The sequence below is a fragment of the Urocampus carinirostris genome, chromosome 14 (genome assembly GCF_059441175.1).
Source record: "Urocampus carinirostris isolate Australia breed hairy pipefish chromosome 14, RoL_Ucar_1.0, whole genome shotgun sequence".
NCBI lineage: Eukaryota > Metazoa > Chordata > Actinopteri > Syngnathiformes > Syngnathidae > Urocampus > Urocampus carinirostris.
Window position 1 is genome coordinate 36495694 of NC_142362.1, and position 15610 is coordinate 36511303.

The following is a 15610-nucleotide window of genomic DNA, read 5'->3' on the forward strand; positions in this document are numbered from 1 at the left end:
AAGCTGTTGAATGGACCGCGGAGAGGACCAAGGCATTCGAGGACACAAAAACCGCGCTGTGCCAGGCAGCCATGCTGGCTCACCCAGCCCCCGGAGCCCCAGTCGCACTCACTACAGACGCATCAGACCTTGCAGTGGGTGCCGTGTTCGAGCTGTGGGTTGACAATGCTTGGCAGCCACTCGCCTTTTTTTAGTCGCCAGCTGGTCCCCAGAGAACGTAAATAGTGTACCTACCCCAGCATTAACCATTAGATGTACTGTATTGTGTAGTGAAACTGAAACTGAGTGCTACAAAGCACAAGGAAAATAGCAAACAACAGAGGGTCAAATTAACGTTTTTCTTTTCGTTTTTTGCTCAGCCTTTTAAAATGCTTTTATTTTTGGGAGTACCCGTAGCAGCAAAATGCCGGACAGCCATGTCAATTCCCTCTAGGTGAGCCCTAGTTCATGTTAAATTAGGAATATATTATTTTCCCATCAGTATTTACTGAGCTGTGAAAACCCGTTTGAGATTTTAAAATGAAATGGGACTCTTAATTCGGCCGGCTCGAGCCACTCTCGTGTTTGTTTTGTTATTGCAAGTTTAAATGTCATTAAAGCAGCTTTCGTTGGCACCTTTGTTTGACACTCCGCCTACGACTCCTGTCTCTGCTCGCTACAGCACTCCCATATTTGGCAGAATTTCAGAGGGGTGTATGTAACGGGTGTAATAATAACTTTTGTTTTATAGAAATTCCTGCTTAAATATGTTGTATAGTTTCTGTATAAGTGTCCTGCAATGATGAGTCTAACAGTGCCACCTGCTGGTATGTGGTAAGGTTTGGTTTGGCTTTGGACTTTGCGACAGGAAGGTGGGGTTTTTTGGCAGTCTACAATGAGCTGCCAACGGTAAGACACGATCTTTTGGTGCTCTGCAAAAAGTTAATTTTAAACATTAAAACCACAGCTGACAAATCTCTCAACAAGCACAGTAATGTGATTGATGTTGTCAAGCTGTTTGGATTTATTTTCGTTTTGTTTCTGTCACCTTTTATTTTAGTTTTGCCGGACGTTGCATGTTGTGCTAAAATGCTAATTTCCCTTATAGAGATCAAAGCCAGCAGAGAAGCTTACCACGTGTTGTGTTGTGACTCATTCATTTGCAGCAACTATGATATAAACCTCATCATCCAGTCCAGCGTGAATGTGGATCTTTGGTGGGACGGGTACACCGCGGTTACATAAGCAACCATTACACAATGAGATCATCAAATTATCAAATTCCATTCAATAAAAAATAAATTGTACTTAATTCACAAATAGGTTAAAATAATCAAAATAAAATTCGAGCTCTTTGATAAACAATTAAACATAATAGTATAAATCAACGAAATAAATTAATCACAGGAAGCACATTTTACACGCTGATTTGTCACCTGCCGGGCTTGTGACGCTGTGCCTTTAAAAGGGGCAGGGCTTAAGTTACAGAGTAGGCACTTATTGCGGAAGACACAGGGAAGAAGAAAACGACAAATAAGCATACTTAAATGGAGGGGATTTAAGTAGTTCAATTTAATGTAGCAGAGAAAGAGTAGAGTTTTTTTTCTTCACGGATTCACTCAAGTAAAAGTAAAAAGTGTAGTGGTTTAATAATACTCCCAGAGGTACAAAATATCCCAAAGCGTAATCAAGTAAATGTAACGGAGTAACATTTGAAGTAAGTGAAGTAGAAACCTGTATTTCATTTCAATTATTAGATTGTTAAATACTCTATTATTCACTGAAACAAAAAAAACGAGCCCGTTTTATAGGGTCAAAAATTAGTTTAACAAATACAAGTTCTGTATGAAGGTTATTATTTTTTCAACTAATAATCACTGTACTGCATACCTGGCAACACTACCGCTTTATGTGTTGGACTATTGCTTTCTGCCCACCGCTTTACAAAAAATTGTAGCTCTTTTTCATCCATCCATCCATCCATCCATTATCTGCACTGCTTATCCTCAGTAGGGTTGCAGGGGTGCTGGAGCCCATCCCAGCTATCTTCGGGCAGTGGGGAGGGGACACCCTGAACCAGTTGCCAGCCAGTCACAGAGCACACAGAGACGGACAACTCACTTGCTTATTCACACCTAGGGACAATTTTGACCGGCCAATTAACCTGACATGCATGTTTTTGGACTGTGGGAGGAAAACCGGAGTGCCCGGAGGGAACCCACGCAAGCACGGCGAGAGCATGCAAACTCCACACAGGAAGGTTCGATCTGCGCTACTGTTTGCCCAACTTCTTTTTCAATTTTAAACAACAATAATCTTGACCTGACACTACTTATTTTGTGAGAAACAACTACTGTACCTTAACAATCACGTAAGATTTCCCTTTTGATGAAAAAGCTGCCACTTCTGGTTTTAAACGAGCACGTCCTTTTTTTTTTTTTTTTTTTAAATTAATTTATGTATTTATTTTTTTAGACTAAAATATTGGTCATGAATTTATTGTTGTTGTATAAGTTTGAAGAAAACAGTTGATTAAAAAAATTGGCATGTATTTTTAAGGGGAGAAAGAGGTAGTCTAACAAGATTGCAGTGTTAGCGCGTGTGCATTTATAGGTACATTTTCATAATTTGTTTACTAACATGGTAAAAAGAACATTAACATGACAGATTTTCAATGATGTCAACCAACGATTACTATGACTTTTAAATAATGTTCTTAAGTGACACATCAAAGTATTACAAATGTGAAAGCTTTGCCGTAAATTGAAAGGCAATGCATACCTCGACAACATTTTCAAGGTATTCGCTTTCTCTTGCAGTTTAGTCGAATGGAAAGAAGGGACAGGAAAAAATAATAAAGGAGAGGACCGGAAAAATTTGCAGGATTATTATTTTACTTGTGCTGTTTGGTTTTAACAATGTCCCTTTAACTTTATACAAACATTTTTACTGTATGTTGCTGCTATTTGCCAAACAATTCAAGAGCTACGAGTTAGCGCCTTCTAGTGGTAAAAATCTTCATTTGTTAAATAAATAAAACAATATTGGTTTGGAATACAGTGTAAGTAAAAATACATGAACTGTTATATAAACTTGCATTTTTAATGCTCATAGCTTGGGAAATTTACCTTTCTTTGACATGAGAATTGAAACTTCTATATTGCTGTTTGGAAAAAAAAGTAGTGTACCTATCCCAGCATTAACCATTAGATGTACTGTATTGTGCAGTGAAACTGAAACTGAGTGCTACAAAGCACAAGGAAAATAGCAAACAACAGAGGGTCAAATTAACGTTTTTCTTTTCGTTTTTTGCTCAGCCTTTTAAAATGCTTTTATTTTTGGGAGTACCCGTAGCAGCAAAATGCCGGACAGCCATGTCAATTCCCTCTAGGTGAGCCCTAGTTCATGTTAAATTAGGAATATATTATTTTCCCATCAGTATTTACTGAGCTGTGAAAACCCGTTTGAGATTTTAAAATGAAATGGTACACTCGACCATAGTTTTGATGACAACACAAAAAGAATACATTTTGACACACAATAACGTAACCAGTACAAGGGAATTACACTAACGATAAGGACGAAACGGCACGTTTATATAATAATAAGTGAGTGTGTGCTGCCATCTATGGATAAAAAATACCATAGGTCAGTGTTTCTGGTCCTTTTTGAGCCAATGCACACTCTTTTTAATATATAAAAAAAAATCATCCGTCAAAACATGTTTAAAAAATATTTCACAGAATCGATTTAATGATTTTTTTAAAAAGCTTAATTAAATTATCTTGTTGCCTAAATTGACAGTAACGTTGCTGTCATTATTTGTGGTTACCATGGCTAATTCATTTCGGTTGATTAATCTAATGTACTTTTATATTCTACAATATTTCTTACCCATTTTTGGGGTTTAAGCATAATTGTATTAAGTTTTTTTTTCTAGAAAAACAACAAAATACAAATACTTATAAATGAGCAAACGTTATTTCTCAGTGAAATGATTTTAATTTGTACTATGTTTTTTTTTTTTTTTTTAGGTAAAAAAAAGAAAGTAAAGATTAAAAAAAGTTCAAATCGGTGCAATATTTTTACTTCATATGATCATTTCTTATTTTTGGCAGGGCTAGCAAAAACAGCTTCATCATACAAGTTATGAAATATTTTTCCTTGTACCATGTCTTGAGCAGAAAATTCGTATACGAATAAAAATAAATAATTGCAATATCCTGCCACCAACCTTTGTGGATGAATGTTACTGATTAGTTCATTTTTTTTATATTGGAAAGGAGATTGCGTTGGATGCCTGTTTTTTATTTTTGCCATAAATGCTCACTGCTGTTTGTTACTTTGCTTATTATGTGCTGTTTACATCATTGTCACTATTAGCAAACAATTTAGCTGTTCTTTGATTTCAACACTCTTTAAGACGTTTCTGCTTTTTAGGAGATTCAATAAAAATAATGGGCTCCAGGCAGATGTTTTAGGACAGATATGGAAACCAGCATCGGGAGGGTTGTACAATCCTCTCCTGTTTTAAATGCAAGTTCAAAATCTGTTCATGTCTCCGCTGCTTTTTTGAGGGTCTCCTAAACTATCAACTTAGTTACTCAGAAAGCAAAATACTGAACAATTGCATGCTTTGTTTCAAAGATAAAATCAGGCAATTTGTTTAATATCTCATGGCACACTAATGTGTTTCTGAACACTGGTTGAAAAACACTGCAAGAAAGGGACATTTTAGCAAAAATCACACAAAACACATTAAAACATAAATTAAAAAAATGTTTTATTAGTAAAGTGTTACAAACCAGCAGGTTTGGTTGTTATAGATGTACAGACATGAATCGTTTCATTCGGCAACGTGTCTAGAGCATTGATAAGGACTGAAAATGTAGCTGAGTTCTGCAAGCTGTAAATGGGAAACCTCGAGGTATAAAAATATTTAAAACATAAGCCATAAAAAGCCTTCCGTGTTACCAAGTAAATGCTCACAATTGTGTTTCAAAGTTGCTGACCTCTGACTATACTGTGTACATGTGAATTAATCACAATTAATTAAGCTTGTTCTGGAAGGAGCGGGCCTTGCTGTGAGAGGCACTACATTACAGATGCAATTACATTCAGATGTTAAATATGACGACCGATAAAAGCACTATGCTACAACATGGGAAAGTCATTTTCAAGTACTGATGAGATTCTTCCAAGCATTTGCTGTGAATGCACATGTACAGTGGAATTTCTACATTCTACATAAGATGCAACACTATAATTGTAAACAGTAAGCTTGAGAACTCAAGTCCTGTAGTGGTGATGTTCCAGTTTTCACATGAGATCCAAGACTTATTTTTTGGAGGATCGGGGAATCCCTCAAAAGCAGTCTTCAAGGCAGAACAGAGTTTGGCGAACCAGTTTTTAATTAGTTTACTGATACCTGGCCAGATGGGTCAAAATTATGATACAGCTGTTTGTTACTTAGTCCATTGAAACTATCCACCCATCCATTATCTGCACCGCCTATCCTCAGTTGGTCGCGGGAGTGCTGGAGCCCATCCCAGCCATCTTCGGGCAGGGGGCGGTGAACTGGTTGCCAGCCATTCGCAGGGCACACAGGGACATACAACCCACTCACACATCGATGCATGGGGACAATTAACCTGACATGCGTGTGTTTGGGAATGTGGGAGGAAACCGGAGTGCCCGGAGCAAACCCACGCAGGCACGGGGAGAACATGCAGACGCCTCACGGGGGGAGGGGAGGGGGGTTTGGTGGTTGCTGCAGTACCCTGAACCTCCGCACCGTGGGGCTGCGCGCTAACCACCCAGCCGCCGTGACGCCCCATTGAAACTATTTCCATTGTAAATGTGTTTAAAAAGAAACGGTGACATTGTTGATGAAAAGTACCGTGAAATTCGGACTAAAATCTGCGAGATATTTTTCCATGCTTTCAACCCTGCAGTTTATGCAATGATATGGCTAATTTTGCATTTGTTTGCACAGCCTTTTTCAAGGATTTTGGCTTTTGCGGCTACCCGTAGCAGCAAGATGGGGGACAATCATATCAGTTCCCTCCATGTGAGCTTCATGTTAATTACATATTTCTGAACTTGTGAGTATTTAAAAATGCACATGTACAGGACTGTTTTAGAAAATTAGAATATTGTGATAAAGTTCTTTATTTTCTGTAATGCAATTAAAAAAACAAAAATGTCATACATTCTGGATTCATTACACATCAACTGAACTATTTCAAGCCTTTTATTATTTGAATATTGCTGAATTTGGCTTACAGCTTAAGAAAACTCAAAAATCCTATCTCAAAATATTAGAATATCATGAAAAAGTATACAAGTAGGCTATTCAACTAATCACCTGAATCATCTAATTAACTCGAAACACCTTGCGAGGGTTTCCTGAGCCTTAAAAACACTCAGCTTGGTTCAGTAAACTAAATCACTGCTGATCTGACTGCTGTCCAGAGGACCATCATTGATACCCTCCATCAGGAGGGTAAGACACAAAAAGAAATTTCTCAAAGAGCAGGCTGTTCACAGAGTGCAGTTTCAAAGCATATCCACAAAAAGTCTGTTGGAAGGGAAAAATGTGGCCGGAAACGCTGCACAACCAAGAGAGATGACCGCAGCCTTAACAAAATTGTGAAGAAGAGCCGCTCCCAGAATTTGGGGGAGCTTCAAAGACAGTGGGCTGAAGCTGCAGTCCAGGTATCAAAAGCCACAGTTCACAGACGTGTCCGGGAAATGGGCTACAATAGCCGTATTCCCATGGTCAAGCCACTTCTGAACTCAAGACAACGGAAGAAGCGTCTGACTTGGGCTATGGAGAAGAAGCACTGGACAGTTGCAGAGTGTTCCAAAGTCCTCTTTTCAGACGAAAGCAAGTTTTGCATTTCATTTGGAAGTCAAGGCGCCAGAGTCTGGAGAAAGGCTGGAGAGGAGCAAAATCCAAGTTGCTTGAAATCCAGTGTGAAGTTCCCACAGTCAGCAATGGTTTGGGGAGCCATGTCAGCTGCTAGTGTTGGTCCACTGTGTTTCATCAAGTCCAGAGTAAATGCAACCGTGTACCAAGAGATTTTAGAGCACTACATGCTTCCATCTGCTGAAAAGCTCTATGGAGATGAGGATTTCATTTTCCAGCATGATCTGGCACCTGCCCACAGTGCCAAAACCACCAGTAATTGGTGCACTGACCATGGCATCACTGTCCTTGATTGGCCTGCTAATTCCCCTGACCTGAACCCCATCGAGAATTTGTGGGGTATAGTTAAGAAGAAGATGAAAGACACCAGACCTACAAATGCAAATGAGCTGAAGGCCGCTATCGAAGCATCCTGGGCATCAATAACACCTCAGCAATGCCACAGGCTGATTGCCTCCATGCCACGCCGGATTGATGCAGTAATCCGTGCAAAAGGATTCCCAACCAAGTACTGAGTGCATCAATGGACATTTTCAAATGTTTGATTTAGTTTTGCTGTTATAAAATTATTTTTTTACTTGGTCTGAGGAAGTATTCTAATATTTTGAGATAGGATTTTTGAGTTTTCTTAAGCTGTAAGCCAAATTCAGCAATATTCAAATAATAAAAGGCTTGAAATAGTTCAGTTGATGTGTAATGAATCCAGAATGTATGACATTTTTGTTTTTTTAATTGCATTACAGAAAATAAAGAACTTTATCACAATATTCTAATTTTTGAGACAGTCCTGTATATGATAAATCATGTATTTTTTTGTTTTTGATGAAGTCATTTTTTCTAATAAATTTGTTTTTTTTTGTTCACTACTAAGAGGCGCTTAATAATACACAAAGTCTCATTTTATGAATAAGGCTTGACATGACATTACATTCTTTTTGTTGCTGTGGAGAAGTTGGACCTTGCTTTAAAAATGGCTGGATCTCACATAACTAGAACGGCTTTTTAAAGTATCCAGAGTCGTGATGCTACATGTATTGGTTTCCATGTAGTGGGCATTTGATATCCTCAAAATATAAATGAAAGATATGGGAAATTGCGATTGAATAAATGCAATATTAAGTAAAATGGTTGGTGCAACTCTGACATCGTGCTTAAATTCAGACTTGTAGAACTTCTTTTAAGAAATGCACTTCAGATCCATTGTAGCAGGAAATAACTTAAACAGCTTTTCTCTTTGTTTTAATGTCGTGGTGCAACATTTATCTTAAAGCAAGTTTTCATTGAATGTTGTATGGGATTGAATTGAGCATCTATCGAGCCAAATTCTGCTCATTTTGCTTGAATAAACAAGAACTGATATTTCAGTCTGAGATCTGCCTTGTTGCCTGTAAGTTTATGGAATACAGATCATATTTTGACTGACAAGAAGACTATAAAAGCCATCTTGGTCTGAAATAATGAACAAAAAAAAGAACCAAATGTCACATAAACCTCTTACTTCCTGATGTCCATAAGCGGGGACATTTGCTTGGTCACAAGAAAAAAAATATCCCTCGTTCCTTGTCCAAGTAGTATTTGAGTGTTCGTGACGACAAATTTTCTAATACAAAAACAGTCATTTTGTCCCTTTTGTCTTTTCATATCAGTCTTGGTGAGGAATTACATATCATCCATTATAGGTGTCTTTGAGGTCAAGTCATTCAGCAGGTTCAACAACCAATTGCCAAAATAATGTTTTGCTCAAAAGCATTCACAGTGTTTGTGAAAGCAAATCTTTGGGCTCCTGTACTAATTGAGGACCAGATGATTTTGGACAACTAAAGAGAAAAAAGATGAAGTGACATTTTACCAGGGTCTAAAGTGTTTGAGTGGTTTCTAAATGTGGAAACGTACATGTGTTAGGTAAACATAAAATAATATGTACATGAGAATCTAGAAAATATATCCTCTATCCTAGGGGGGTTCGTCCAAACAATCATGTTCGTCACAGTGAGTTCCCCATACTGTTGCTCACCAACCCTTTGATGTTGGTGACTGGGCGCACATCATGAAGCTGTCTCCTTCGATCAATAAACGTGGCCAATCGAGTGGTGTCAAGCGGTGTCTTTGAGTACTCCCCTCCATAACCTCCCTGTCGCCCCACCCAAGGGTGCTGCAAACAGGAAGAAGTACTTAGCCTCTTCCTAGGATCTTGTTGAAGCAAAGAGGACACTAAATCCCTCGCCGCCTGACTAACGTCCTTGAAGTAATCGTCTGGGAAGCAGAAGTCAAGGCGGCAGATGTTGACACATGTTTCCTCTGGAGATTCGTCGAGGAAAGGCGAAACCCCGCTAAGCATGACGTAAGCCAGGATGCCGATGCTCCACATGTCCGTGGCCATGGAGACTGGGGTACCGCAGATGAGCTCGGGTGCAGCAAACTCCGGGTTCCCCAGCAACAGGTGCACATAGCGGCGGTTCGCCGACAGTTGCACAGCGTCACCAAAATCGATGAGCTTAATGCATGGGGTGGGAGAGTGAAGCTCCACCATGATGTTCTCAGGCTTAGGAAGAGAAGAACACAAAATAATCTCAAAAGAAAAAACTTTTTTTATTTTAAGCAATTGGACACTAATTCATTGGCTTAAATACGATCACCGAAAATTCCAGACTACATAGCGCACCTGATTGAAATCTGCATGCTCAAATTTAAGAACAAAATTAAATTTTGTTTTTGTATAAGATGCATATTATTTAAAGCACAGGTGTCAAACAGGTGGCCCGCGGGCCAGATCAGGCCTGCTGAGGGATTGAATCCGGCCCGCGAGACAATACTCAGAGAAGCACAAGAGAAAAAAACAAGCTGCAGGTTGGAATATGTCAACTTGATGTTGCCAAAGCCAGGTGCCTCTCACAAAGACACTGTACTTGTATCTATTTCTGTCTCTCTGTCTCTTCCACACCTTTTCTCCCACTCTCTGTCTCTGTCTCTTTCACTCTCCATGTCTCTCTTTTTCTCTTCCTTTGTTGCTCTTTGTCTCTTTCTCTCTCTGTGTCTTTTTAACTTCTTTTGCTCTAACTTCATTTTTTCCTTTTCTCTCTTTTCTCTTTCTCTCATCCTACCCTTTCGCTTTCTTTTCTCCTTTTTCTCCTTTCGTCTTTCTATTTCTCTTTGGATTTCTTTCCCCCTTCTCTCACGACTTCTCTTCTTATCTCTTTTGTTTCTCACGCTCTCCCCCTCTCTCTATTTCTTTGTCCCGCCCTCTCTCTTCTTTTCCCTCCCTCTTTCTCTTATTTCTTTATCTCTCTTTTTCTTTCTCTTTAATCTACTAGTCCGGCCCCCGACAGAATGTTTGTTCTATCGTGTGGCCTTCGAGTTAAAATGAGTTTGACACCCCTGATTTAAAGACACAGGTTTAAACAGCCATAAAAAATTAACTTGAGGAGTTTTGTGCTGACACCTTTGGCTGCAGAACAGCAGAGGCACCATGTCCCCATATAACTGATTCCTGACTGCGTTGTTTTCAGTTCTGTCTCGAGTTGTTTACGCCATGTGTTTCTGTATCACATGACCATTCAAGATGGCAATTACAAAGACGAGCACATACGGCGCCGAAAACACATATGAGGGCTGCGTCAAGTAAAATGTGAAATAAATAGAAAAATATTTCTAGAGGACAGAGCTAGGGCAAATATACTGTGGAGAATAGTGCCAGATTGCAACACAAATATGTAGGTCGGTCAATCGCGGTTGTTGCGGTCCGGGACCAAATTGCATTCTTTCTTCTCGTTCCTCGAGGATTAAAGGAAACTTAGGCGACCTGACATTGACGCAACGTTACAGAAGGAGAAGTGCAGCATTTTTGATAAGAAACTGATGTTCAATCTGGATGTATACATTGAGAACTTGATTAATGGATGAAAAGTTAAAATATAGTGGGTATGTTGTAAAATTCAATAAAGTACTGCCAAATATATATTTCTCTTGTTAAGTATTATATGAATAATGTTGGTAACAAATAATTTCTCCCCTAAAAGGGTGTCATAAATGTTTCTAGACGTCAGAGTGGTGTTTTGTACCAAAAGTGCATGCGTCGTGGAGATTAGCAGCTCGCTGTTTACCTCGGGTGCCGCCAAGAAAAAGGAAAAACAACAAGCCGCACTGTATTTAAAGCACAGCGTTGAAAATACAGCAAAAACATAGCAGCTTTTATGGTACATCTTGCCTTTGACACAATGCCAAAGACATTTCTTCTAAAATATCATTCACTTTGGTGGAGATTAGGGACGGTTCTGACCCAGGAGTAAAACAGTTTGTTGACAAAAAACTCGTCTCGTGTTTGACCAGAGTTTTAGAATGAAACTTCAAATATTAGAAAAAAAAACCCTTCTTGTATCTGGATTTTTAGTATTTTTCCATAATTATTTTAATTAAAATGAATTTATGCACACGTGGCTTCACTTTTGTGAAAAAAGAAAACCAAAAGAGCATAGATGTGAAAACAAATTTACAGTAAAGTGTCCCTACGTTGTACCCAGTTAAACATGGTTGTACCCGTTTATCAGGAGATGGCCAGGGGTACCAGCGCACAATTATTGCTGAAATTCATACAGAAGGGCAAACCATCACAATGTCCATTTTTAGTGATGCCAAAAATAGCCAAAATCTAATTCCGATTCCGATCTTTATTGTGAGCATCCAGCATGGCCGCTCAAGCTGATCCTTGTCCTGTTCCCGAAACCATTAACGCCTGCATTTTGCCCAAAAGACACTCCAAGTATTTAACCTATCGTGAGTTTAAGACTGAGTTTGTGTTGCCAATTATTTGCCTTTCACTCTCTGCGAAACACTTTTACTTATTTTCCCTAACCCCATTAAAACCTTGAATTTGACGTGTGTGTCTGCATTTGGATCATCTCTGCTACTCATGACAGTTGATGTCTCCTTTTAAGATAAGGCTTGTGGTCAAAAACAACAAAAGTGATCACCTTCAGGTCGAGATGTAGCACTCGACAAGTGTGAAGGTGCTGCAACGCTTCCAGTACTTCTCGTATAAAGAAGGCGACCTTTTCCTCCATTAGCTCGTCGTGGGCCACCAGGTAGTCTAGAAGACGACCATCTTCCAGCCTGACAACCACAAACATTCAACCCAAAGACAACTTAGTGGTTCTGTTCATCCCTTTTCTATGGCATTTTTCTCTTATGGGTTTGGTCAACAGACAGTCGCGCTGAGGCCCCATCTGAATAAAAGCAATTTACACTCAAGCATTTTTAATAAATACTGTCCAGGGTCTAACCTACCGTTTTTAAGCAGAGTTTAAAGAAAAATTGTCTTTTATTCAGCTGAATTATTATTATTTTACTTTTTTTAGAAAACAGTTTTTCAGAGACATTTCAGTCTGGTTTTAGGAGCAACCACAGTATATAAACAGTAATGAGTAAATTATGTGAGGTGTGTTGACCCAATAGACAAGCTACTGCTATTGACAAAGGAGAGAATTGCCAGTCACAACAAAGTAATCAACAGTAACCATACATATTCAGCTCCATTAGTGTACTCAAATAGGCAATCTCAAATCAAATGATCTTTATTTGACTTGAAACATGCTAGCGAGCTTGCTGTGTTGTCCTTAGAAACTACCATTAGCATAGCTCCGAACCAATAAGTGGGTACTGCTTACTTTGCCTAATGGTTTGACAAGCTCTTGTGTCATCTGACTGGATCAGATGCTTGAAAATAAAAATAAAAACATAGCATCTTGGCTACATTACACAGGACCGGCAGGCTTAAATCTGTGGGCATTGGGAAGTTCACAAGTCCATAGTAATCCAAAGAATCTGAAATCCGACCCAAAAGAAGGTAACCTACAAATGACTGCCTTGTATGCAGCCAAGACACATGTGATTAAAACTAATACAAATAATTGTTAATGTACCCAAATGTATTAAAAAATACTTACAGTTTTTAATTAAGGTTAGGGATTTTGGTAAGTTTTAGGACTTTAGAGAAGGATATAAAAGTACCAAACCTTTTGACTCATGGCCACAATTGTTTGTAGAATTCGCCATTGGGGCCAGGCCATGAGAAGAATGGTAAATTGATTTGATCAGAGTACTTACCAAAAAACTGTATGAACAAAAAGTATTCAATTGTCAGATGCATTAATAAAACGTGTTTGTTATTTCATATGTTCTCAACATGGGTCAGTGTCATTATATCTGGCTTAGACACACTAAATTAATTCTAAATTAAATTAATCAACACAATAAATTAAGTTATGTATACTGCATAACTACAGAATTGATTCAACAAAAGTGATCTGTTATAACAATCGCGCAAGTCAAAAAAATCTTGCAGCTCTAATCTGTTTAATGATGCCTGACGTGCCAACTTTTGAGTGATTGAAGAGTAGCTGGCCTGCCTTCCAGCGATCTGCAGAATAAACAATGTTCTATTGTATTAGCAAGGTAGAAGCAGATTGCTCATTGTTTGATACATTAAAATGTTAAAAAACTGCATTGGGAATATACAAATTTTTAAATTGACCATGGACATCATTTTAACACAGATACATGTGAAAGTATTGGTCAAGATAAAACAAAAACACAGACGAAAAAAAAAGGGTATTCATCGAAAACAATTGTCAAGTCAAGTCATGTTTATTTGTATAACCCTTAATCACAAGAAGAATCAAAGGGGTGCACAGACTATTTCAGACTACAAACTACTATTACACCAAAACTAAATACAGTTACGTAGGTGGTGTCTCAAGCAAAGAGTACAAGGACACGCAATTTCTCCCTACTGATATTCTGATGTACCCAAATTCAAGTCATTTTTAAAACTATAGAATAAAATACTGAAATCAGGTTGTCAGTTTATATGTGTATATTTGGTTTTGTGTCATCAGTAGCGAATGGAAGGCAGCACGTTGGTAGGGGGCATGGCCTTACATTGTGTTAATTAAAACACTTCGTTTGATTTCTATTATACAGTAAAGTGATGACTTACAGTTGCAGGACTAGCATCACTGATGTTGGGGACTCATAGGTGTCCAACAGGGCCACTAGATGGTGGTCCTGAACATGTTGGAGGATGTCGGCTTCACGTGCCGCCTGCTCCTTCTTCTGCATTTTCTTGCTTACAAACTTCACAGCAAACTGAAAGTGCAACCGACAGGACAAAGAATAACATTTGTTGGCATCTCTTTTTCATCTTCATTTTCTTAAATCTCAACTCAGCTTGCGAATGATTTGGGCAATCAAAACCAGAGGGTCATTAGAGGTAGCAATTCATTTTTTAGTGGCCCTGCACCAACATTCCCTGGAGTCTTCATCGGGTCTAAGGGCGCACACAAAGTCTGTGAGCATCGCTTGTAACAATAGTGAGCAACATCAATCCTGGGTGTGGCAACTAAATCATGATCAAACATGTCCAAAATCTGAGATCAATTCAATAAACATTTTGCAGAGTTTCCACTCTAAATGCTAAATTATGTTTTCACATTTTAATGAATTGACTAATGTTCTATTGGAAAGGTTGTGCGGCCCACAACTTTTACATGTGCCCGTCCATCCATCCATTTTCTGCACCACTTCTCCTAACTAGGGTCGCGGGGGGTGCCAGAGCCTTTCTCAGCTATCTTCATGTAGTCGGCAGGGGACACCCAAGTCGCAGGGCACACAGAGACAAACGACTAACCATTCACTCACTCATTCACATCTGACATGCATGTTTTTGGAATGTATGAGGAAACCAGAGTAACTGGGGGAAACCCATGCAAGCACAGGGAGAACATGCAAACTCCGCAGTGCTGAAAGCTGGATTTTAACCCATGACCTCACAACTGTGCCGCAGACGTACTAACCACTGAGCTTCCCTTGGTTCCCTTTCACGTGAACTTTCTTTCCTTTAAAAAAAAAATAAAAATATATATATATATATATATGTATATATATAGGGTAGGGCGCCCGCCCCGAGACTGGGAGGTTGCTGGTTCAAGCCTCGGTCGGGGCATAGCTAAGACTTACAACATTGGTACCCATTGCCTCCCTGCTTGGCGCTCGGCATTAGGGGTTGGAATTGGGGGGGTTTGGTCACCTAATGACTCCCAACACATTAGTTGGGTTGAGCGAGGGGGCTGGGAATCCCCTCCTCTGTATCAATCTCCCAGAAAGAGTCAGAAAAAAAGACTCTAGCCACCTCCCACTAGGGGGATATAGCTCCGGTATATATCTATCTATCTATATATATATATATATATATATATATATATATATATATATATATATAAAATCACGATACTTTTTACCTTTTCTTGAGTGGATTTGTGAAGAAAAAACTCTACTCTTACTCTCTGCTACATTAAATTAAACGACTTAAATCCCCTACATGTATCCTACTGAGGAAAAGCGGTGCAAATAATAGATAGATAGATAGATACTTTATTCATCCCTGTAGGGAAATTAGATGGATGGATTAAAGCAAAGGGCGACCCGGCGGATGGGTGGTTGGCGTGCAGCCCCGCGGTGCAGAGGTTCAGGGTTCAAGTCCAGTTATCTTCAGATGTGGAGTTTGCATGTTCTCCTTGTGTCTAAGTGGGTTTCCTCCGGGCACTCCAGTTTCCTCCCACATTCCAAAAACATGCAAATCAGGTTAATTAGCCAGTCCAAATTGTCCCGACGTGTGAGTGAGCGAGTGAATTGTCTGTCTCCGTGTGC

The 15610-nt window shown here is 39.1% G+C and overlaps 1 protein-coding gene across 1 annotated transcript in view; it reads right to left on the reverse strand.

Annotated features, from left to right (window-relative positions):
- Window positions 1-5039: 5039 nt before the first annotated feature.
- kalrna (kalirin RhoGEF kinase a) overlaps window positions 5040-15610 on the reverse strand; it is a 222388-nt gene continuing 211817 nt past the window's right edge. The window contains exons 66-68 of the mRNA XM_088352822.1: window positions 13902-14050; window positions 11878-12016; window positions 5040-9452 (exon numbers count right to left, since the gene is read on the reverse strand). Of these exons, the coding sequence (XP_088208948.1) occupies window positions 8895-9452; window positions 11878-12016; window positions 13902-14050 (846 nt within the window). The 3' untranslated portion in view covers window positions 5040-8894. The remainder of the gene's footprint in view (window positions 9453-11877; window positions 12017-13901; window positions 14051-15610) is intronic.